Source organism: Curcuma longa, chromosome 13, assembly GCF_044706935.1.
Source record: "Curcuma longa cultivar G26 ecotype Majalengka, Jawa Barat chromosome 13, ITB_CL_G26_1.1, whole genome shotgun sequence".
NCBI lineage: Eukaryota > Viridiplantae > Streptophyta > Magnoliopsida > Zingiberales > Zingiberaceae > Curcuma > Curcuma longa.
Window position 1 is genome coordinate 2,317,095 of NC_133873.1, and position 8,354 is coordinate 2,325,448.

Genomic DNA, 8,354 nt, shown 5'->3' on the forward strand with positions numbered 1-8,354 from the left:
TCCTTCTTTGGAATCCTGTATTGACGAAAACTTAGTGCACTGGACGGTACTTTTATATAAATATCTATAACTCATCTAATTTCTTTATCGGGTTCTTTCTCCAAACTATTATTAGCTCAGGAGTCACAAAATTTCATATGCAAAATATTTTTATTTGCTATTTTAAACTAATTAACCCACCTGAAGTCGGCCGACAGAACCAGTAGTCGCTTGAACAAGTCGGGCAAACGTACGCTGTCCAGCAGGAGATTACTGTGCGTTTGCATGCAGTACGTACGTAGTAGAGCCGGTGGGTTAATCAACTTCCTTACACAATAATAAACTGAACTAGTAAATTTCAGATGTAAAAGTGACCAGACAATAATACTTGCTTCAGATACTATGCCAAAGAAGTAGATCCCCCAATCCAATCCATGCAATCTCAGTGAAAATCTAGCTAGCTAGCTAATCTGCACATGCATGTGATGTACTGTTAGGTTGTGTTTGATGTGAAGTATCTATCTGAAGTGCATCTGTTACCAAAACATATATAGTAGAAAGTTAACCCATCAATCTACTCGCTTTCATTATTTGCTTCAAAAAGTGAAGCATGTTGTATTAATAATTTGCACGCACTTCAGTGCATATAAATGGCATCTGTGTATATGTCGATAAATTAACATGAAAGGAGTCGATCAGATCTTTCTTACATGAAAACCTTAATTGCTCACAATAATATATATATATATATATATATATATATATACTTGTGATCGAGATGCGAAATTCTTATATTAGGCTGGATATATAGAGAGAGAGATATGAAATTAAAGGAAATGGTGCAATTGTAACATGATCGATCAGTGGATACATTTGTTCTTGTGCATGCTATTCCAGTTCTCATGAAATTGATCAGAAGACAAAATATAACTAGGCATGCATGCTTCCTCTAATTAGATTCGATCACTATTAACTAAGTGGCTAGCTAGATTTAGTGATTGCTTCCATCACTAGCTAGCTACTGCGGTAGGGACTCGGGGAGATCGAGGTCGACCCCGAACAACCTCAGCCGTTTCGAACGAGGACCGAGAGCCGGCGACGACGTCATTGTTGCGCCGCCGGGTGCCGGATGCAGATTCAGCTTGGGCGGCAAGGCGGCGGCCGGTGCTAACCAGTTGATGTTGTAGAGGGAAGTACGCGCACGCCAGTCGTGGCCGCAGGCGATGAAAGGAGAGGCCATGGATCCGCCCGGGAGTTGGAGCGGGAGCGGAATGCCGTTGGTGAAGCCGTGAGAGTAGTGGAAGACGGCAGGCTGGAGCGGGCGGCGCTTCAGGTCGATGAAGAGTCGGCGCCGCGCTGCCTTGCAGCCGGCGCCGCGCGAGAAGGAGACGGTGTCCCCGGCGCTGAGGCCCTTCTCCTTGACGAAGCGGCTCCACCCCTTGGTGATCACGTAGCTCTGGCTGCTGTTCCAGTAGGAGTAGCGGAAGCGCCAGGACTTGCCGCTGCGGTCCTCGAAGCTGAGCAGCAGCCCCATCTTCTTGGTCTCCGGCGACGCCGCGCCGCCTCGCTCGCTCTCCCCATCCAGCGGGAGGTACTTCTCCGCGTATTGCTTGGGGATGACCAGCCGGTTGAGCTTCCCCACGTCGCTCGGCGTCACCACCTTGTCGAACATGTGCTCCTTCACCACGCACGCCACCGAAGGATCAGCGCCGGAGGAATTCGCAGCCGGACGTTCCATCTCATGAACTCCAACCAATCCAGCAGTCCTCTGTGTGCGTGCGTGTGTGTATATATATATATACGCGCAGAATTTAGAAATCTTAGGTTGGAATTGGGTAGACAAGGAAGATCAAGCTCGAGATCATGAAGAAAATTAAACAGGTACAAAAGTGAGTTTGACTCCAATCCATATATCACGTAGGGTTTGGAAACCAAGAGGGAAGAGACGTCATATATAGAGCAATCGTAACTGAACCTTTCTCTTTAATCTGTACAAACACCATGCATGTATGGTCTTCCCTCTATAGATATATTTATACACACGCATGCATTATGATTTGTAATCAATCTTAACTAACTTCCAATGAAGAATGAATGCAAATATAATTGGCGATCGAGGTTGGTCCCTCCCTCTGCCTACATAGTAGCTGGGGGAATTCTGTGAACCGGCTGGCCGGTTTCAAGGACTTAACTATCACTGGCATTTAAGGTGCCTTATAAATTATCATTACTTGGCTCTGCACACAATATAACATTTCCACGGTGGGTCTCCAGACAGAATACCTAACCTGATCTCGTGTAAAACGATGCTCTAATGACCATGGAGGGGTAGTAGAGTAGTATTGACCCCATGATTTTCAGAGCTCCTGTAGCACAAACTGTGCTATAATAGTTAACGTGGGTCTATATGGTTTAATTTAATTTGCTAGGTAAACTTGGACCGACGTACGGCTCAAATCTTCTTCATCATACTTCGCGTCGATTATATTTGATTTTCATGATCTGCTAGAGTTTGAGCAATGCTCGAAAGTGGAAAGCAGGATGCTGTGCAAATGGCTGTATGACAATTAATAAGTATCCAAATGCTTCTCAGATAACTCAGCAGCTAGATATATATATATATATATGCACTAAATCCTGTGAACAGCAATTGTACGAAAGAACAAACTATTTTTATTAAAATAAACTCTACAGATTGAAACTTGATTGGAATTAGCACAAGTTAATTTATAAAATATTTTATGGTTGTATCTTTTATTAAAATACTGTTTTTTTTTGTAAATAAGTATCAATGTTCTATATATTTAGGGTATTTAGAAGCTCATTTTAAAGTGATTAAAACTTAAATTTTACACAAACTGATTATAAATCATATTGCGACTTGATTCTTCATCAATTTAATTATTTTTAAAATACAAAGAACATGATAAGTTATGCTTAAGAAATTTAGATGGTAATAATGGCCAAAATTCCTATTTTGACTATTATTAGCTTTAGTTATTTCGATAAATAATTTGATCATAAGTTAATTCATAAAAGTTAGTTTCTGTCTCATTTGTTTCTTAAAGTGCAATCTGATTTACAACTCAATGTTGGCTTTCAAAAGTAAATTAAGATTTTAGCCATTACTATATAATTATGAGCTTATAGTACCCTAAGCACATCTAAGAAATCAAATCAATGGAAAAAAAAATTTTCATTACTATATTTATTAATTTATAACTAATTTTTTTGGAATAATAATTCATAGTTAAAAAATACTAACAATTTAATTATTATTATTGATTAATATTATTTTATAATATAACATTACATAGTCTAAAATTTTTTCATCACAAAATATATAATTATCATCCATAGTTTTATCATAAAAAAGTGATCATAATTTACTTTATAAAATAGATCGCACTCTACAATCAAGGGGTTGTTTTGAAAAAATATATGTTATTTTAATAAAAATAATAAATAGATATATCCTTTGGCTACTCTTAATCATAGAGGGCGTTTGAGTAGATTAACCTAATTAAGGTAGTACTACCTTGTTGTGCCCTAATTAATAGCTTTAATGCAAGCCATGAAATATCCTTAATGTTGTATTGAAGAACGAAGAAAGATGATTAATATCACTATCAAGTGGCATGTTGCTTATTAAATAAAGAGTTAAGTGGATAATTCCGCAAGCCAACTCCCAACCACTGTCTTTGAGTACTCAAAGTACCTCGGAAACTCGTCACGCTAAAGCCATTTTCCTTTGGAATTGATTAATAGTTTGATTCTCCATGATGAGAAATGCTGTAGCCCTGCAAATTTCTCATCAAGGACAACTTTTTAATGAATTGTGCACCTAAAATTGAATAGTATGCAAATAGTACATCACTATTTCATATTTATTAGGACCGGGTTACACACTTTTCTCCTCATCTTTCTCAACTCCTCTTTTAGATTATTATTCCGGCTGCAAATCTCATGCCGATTTGAGATGTCAGACCCTTTCTCTTGAATCATGCAAGAGGACTCAAAAAATGGTAGAAAAATCCTATTTGGCCATCAAATTATTTTGACTAAAATGGTTTAACAGTCAAAAAAAAGTTAGGATTCATGTCCTATGGATATTATATTGTATTCTTATTCATTTGTTTTATGACACTGTTTATATAAATTTATATGCATGATTTTGAGCTCTTTTTTTACCATTAAGCTATTTTAGTTAAAGTGATTGACATAAAAAAAAGAAGACTTAGAATCATGTAAAATGAACACCAATGCATTTCTAGTGATTTTTTAAAAGTGTTTGTGCTCTTTTGTTTGTGATTCCGAACCCTTTATAATCATTAAGATCTTTTAAATTGCTTGACAATCAAAAGGGTTCAAATTGATGCTACATTAGTATCATTGTATTCCTATATATTGATTTCCTAAAACTATTTATGGATTTTATTATAATTTTAAAGCTTTTTTTAGTCAAGTTGTTTACCTCGACAAGCAAAAAGGGCTCGAATTCGTGTTATATAGACACCATTGTATTTTTACCTTAACAACAAAATGATCATGATTTCATATCATATGATCACTATTGTATTCATGAATTTGAGCTCTTTTTTAATTATCAAGTAATTTTGGCCAAAATACCTTAATAACTAAAAAGGGTTAGGATTCACGTCATATAGTCACTATTAGTCTTCTAAATCTATTTAGGTTCTTTGTCTATAATTTTAAGCTCTTTTGACCATTAAATTGTTGGTTGAAATGACTTGACAGCTAAAAGAGGCTTGAACACCACTACATCTTATTGTTCTTATGAAATTATTTATGATTTTGAGTTGAGCTATAAGTACAAGTAGTAGTCCCCTAGATAAACCTTTAAAGCCCTTGATAAGCATTTAAAGTGATTGAACTACTCTGAGAAACATAAGTCTAATTTCATTGCCATTTCGCAATTTTGTTTCTTGCATTAAAGCAAAGTCACATCTATGAAAATTATCCAATGGAATTGTTATTTAGGAAGTATTAATAATCTTAGCTGAATACTATTGGGGTCGATATATTAGATGGCCGAATAACTAGAGGGGAAATTAAATAAATAATCGTAAGTCTTCCTATGATGTTAGCTTGTATTCTTACTAATAGCATAGCAGTCAATTACAATTGGTTTGTATAATGGAAATAAAAAGAATAATCAAAATATATCAATGTTAATCATGATGTAATGCGGTTCAAAATCCTCATTCTACTCCATGACTTATCATCAGTGAGTCACTCCTGAAAGACCCACAAACTTTTCTCCTTTTCAAACTTTTATACTAAAGGTAGAGAATCCTTTTACAAATTCTTTACAAAGATATTATAATAGAAGTTTAAAGATTGAGATAGAGAACTAGAGAGCTCCAATTATAACAAAGATATTTTGTTAATGTTGGTTCCTAGTCACTCCTCTTGGTTCTCTTTTTACACACTTTAATTTGTTCAACATTCACTTTTTGATATGCTACTCTGTCATTGTTCAGTCAACTAGATCTACCATTAGTTGATAGGGTTCTTAATTGTAACAATTGGATTGATGACTACCCCAATCAATTGGATTTCACCATCAATCAATTGTTCTATGGATTCCGCCATCAGTGGGTTGTTCTCTTGTAGCTCTTTGGTTATCCAATCGTTGGTACTTTACCTTGTCAGATAATGGCTATCTCCAATTTTCTATATATTAGGTCATCAGTCATTGATGCTAGATTAGTAGATTGTCTAATTGACTCAACCATGAATAAAAATAAATGATTCACTAGTTGATCAGCTTGAGCAACTACCAAGTTGCTCAAATACCATCACTCGATTGGAATATATTGTCTATTGATTGATTTTAGATTAGTTAATTGTACATTCGACTCATCCATTGATAAAAATATTTTATTCATCAACTAATCATTCTTAAGTCGACTATTTGGCTGACTCAATCACCAACCGATTGAAAGTGCTTCCAGTCAAATGGATCATTAACTATAATCATTTTAATGGTCAAATCTTCTCCTAAGTGGGTGCAAAAGTATCATTTCACTAGCATAAGCTTCTAAGGTATTATTTCATAATGCAATTCTCTTGTCTTATGATAAAAAGCATGCTAAAAATAAGTTTTATGAATTTAGAGTTTATTATCATTAAAATAGGAAGCATGATAATTTTAAAGATAACTTTAGATCATATCATACTAGAACAACTCCACCTAAGGATAGGAAGGATTTAAAAAAAATTCTTAAGAAGATTAGACATATATCTAGAAAAAGAAATAACCAAGACATCCATTAAAAATTAAGAATTAATGATTTTGAGGTTGAAATCAAGTCTTGAGATCAAGACGCAAGATGAAAAATATGTTTAAAAGGTCAAAGAAATAAGATCTAAGTTTAGATAGGCAAGAACCATCCAAAGACAAGAAAAATTTAGAATACAAAGTTAGGTTTAAGGATATTGTGCCAACATATCATAAAGTTTCATATAACTATAGTAATTTTATCAACCGAAATTATCATTATAAATGCATAGTAATATAGTAATTTTATCTAGATCATACAATTTGCTCAATTGGTTTTGACCAATCAACCATATACCGACAAGCTTGATTAGCCTATTGGTTTGCTTGCTCAGTGAGTTGAGAATTTTTCTCTAACTAATTAGTTAGATCTAATGACTATGATTAAAACTTAGACTATAAATAAAAGAACTAGGGTGAGATTTAAGTAAGGAAGAAATAATCATATAACATCTTTGGTTTTTAATTATGGGACAATAAAGCATTAATTGCAAGACTCATCTCTCTCATCTTTTGGATAGTCCTTGCCAACACTAAAGTTTCTGTCACTTACAGCTTACCATCTTGTCTTTCATTGTCACAATGAATGATAGTACCTTTGTGTTGAGTTGGAAAGATCATATTGTTAAAGATTGTTGTGCGTTTAGATGGGGGTGAATAAATGCTACTTATAAATTTAATTGCTTCTTTTCTAGATCTTGCAAAACTTTAACACAAATTAATAAACAATTCAAATACCAAAAATAATACAGGATAAAAGATATAAAATAAATATATAATATTAGCATAGGTGTTTTAATTTATATGATTTGAAACTCCTAGACTTGTATTCCATAGTCTAGGACTCGTTAAACGAATCATTCCTTGAAATCACTAATTGATTGATTCCTCCTTTTTAGAAGTCGAGAAATCTCATATAGAAATAGTTTTCTTTTATGAGTTTAGGAATGAAGTACAAGAGAAAAACTACAAATATAGAAAGCAAATAGACCTTATAAAAGTAACTTTTCTTTGAGGTTGATTACAAGACTTCATTACAAAAGACCAAAAGCAATGTTAGCATAGATTTAGTAGTAGACATGATCAATAATCTCTTGTTCAAAGTGACTTTGATTGCTATTTATAGAGAGAACTTGTGGGTCATCAATCTACTCGATTGTCCTAATTAATCGACTGCATGAAAAAAGTGGATATATTATTAAACACGTCTTCACAAGGTAAAATGAATTATATCCATCATTGCCTTCCAAATATTATTTTAGTATGATTTAACATTATAGGAAAAATAAACATATGCAAAAATTATAATTTGGTAAATTCCATTGTATGTTACCTTCCATTGTGAGTAATCTTGATATGTCTAGCCTTCATAATCTATCCAACCAACTTGACCACCTTTATTGATTTGATTGACCAAATTATCGCATTTGGTTTGACCAATCCAAGAGGCTTAATCAACTTAGCCTATTTGCTTTGCCAACTCAATCCAATCAACATGACCAATATCCACTTAGCAACCAACTCAATAGCTAACTCTACCACAACCCCCTCCTCTAAATCACCAAACTAATCCAACCCGTTTGTACCATTTGACCTAAGGGATCCAATTGGTTATCTATTACATTTGATTGATCAAACCATGTAGTCCATTCATCTAGTCCCTTTAATGCTACTAGCCCACTCAAAATATTTAGCTTTCTTTTGTTCATTTATAATACATATTTTTTTTAGTTTTAATAAGTTGAGAATATATTTTTGAAGAATGAAATTGTTAAGGAGCAATCATTTCTAGAAAATTAAAAATTAGCTATTCCTATGGACCAAATAAACACAAATTCTTATTAGAAGGTTTTCTACTAGTTCCCCTATTGACATCTTCTACCTTATACTTACCTCCTATATATTTCTACCACTAGTGGCATAAATTCACATTGTTATTTGAAAAATAAAATACAATTTAGTACACTTTCAATATTTTTAATTTTGTTTTGTCACTTGCTATAAATTTTGTTACTTACATTAACCCTTTTTAATATACATATTACCTCATTATTTTATATTACTTGAATAC

General features: G+C 33.8%; 1 protein-coding gene across 1 annotated transcript; it reads right to left on the reverse strand.

Moving 5' to 3' along the window:
• Window positions 1–997: 997 nt before the first annotated feature.
• Window positions 998–1,717, reverse strand: LOC141843853 (B3 domain-containing protein Os03g0120900-like). Its single transcript, XM_074731871.1, has one exon. It carries the CDS (start codon window positions 1,715–1,717, stop codon window positions 998–1,000), a length of 720 nt encoding a protein of 239 aa, XP_074587972.1.
• Window positions 1,718–8,354: the final 6,637 nt, after the last annotated feature.

Excerpts from the sequence above, each read along its gene's own strand:
- LOC141843853 (XM_074731871.1), bottom strand. The coding sequence starts at position 1,717 with ATGGAACGTCCGGCTGCGAATTCCTCCGGCGCTGATCCTTCGGTGGCG.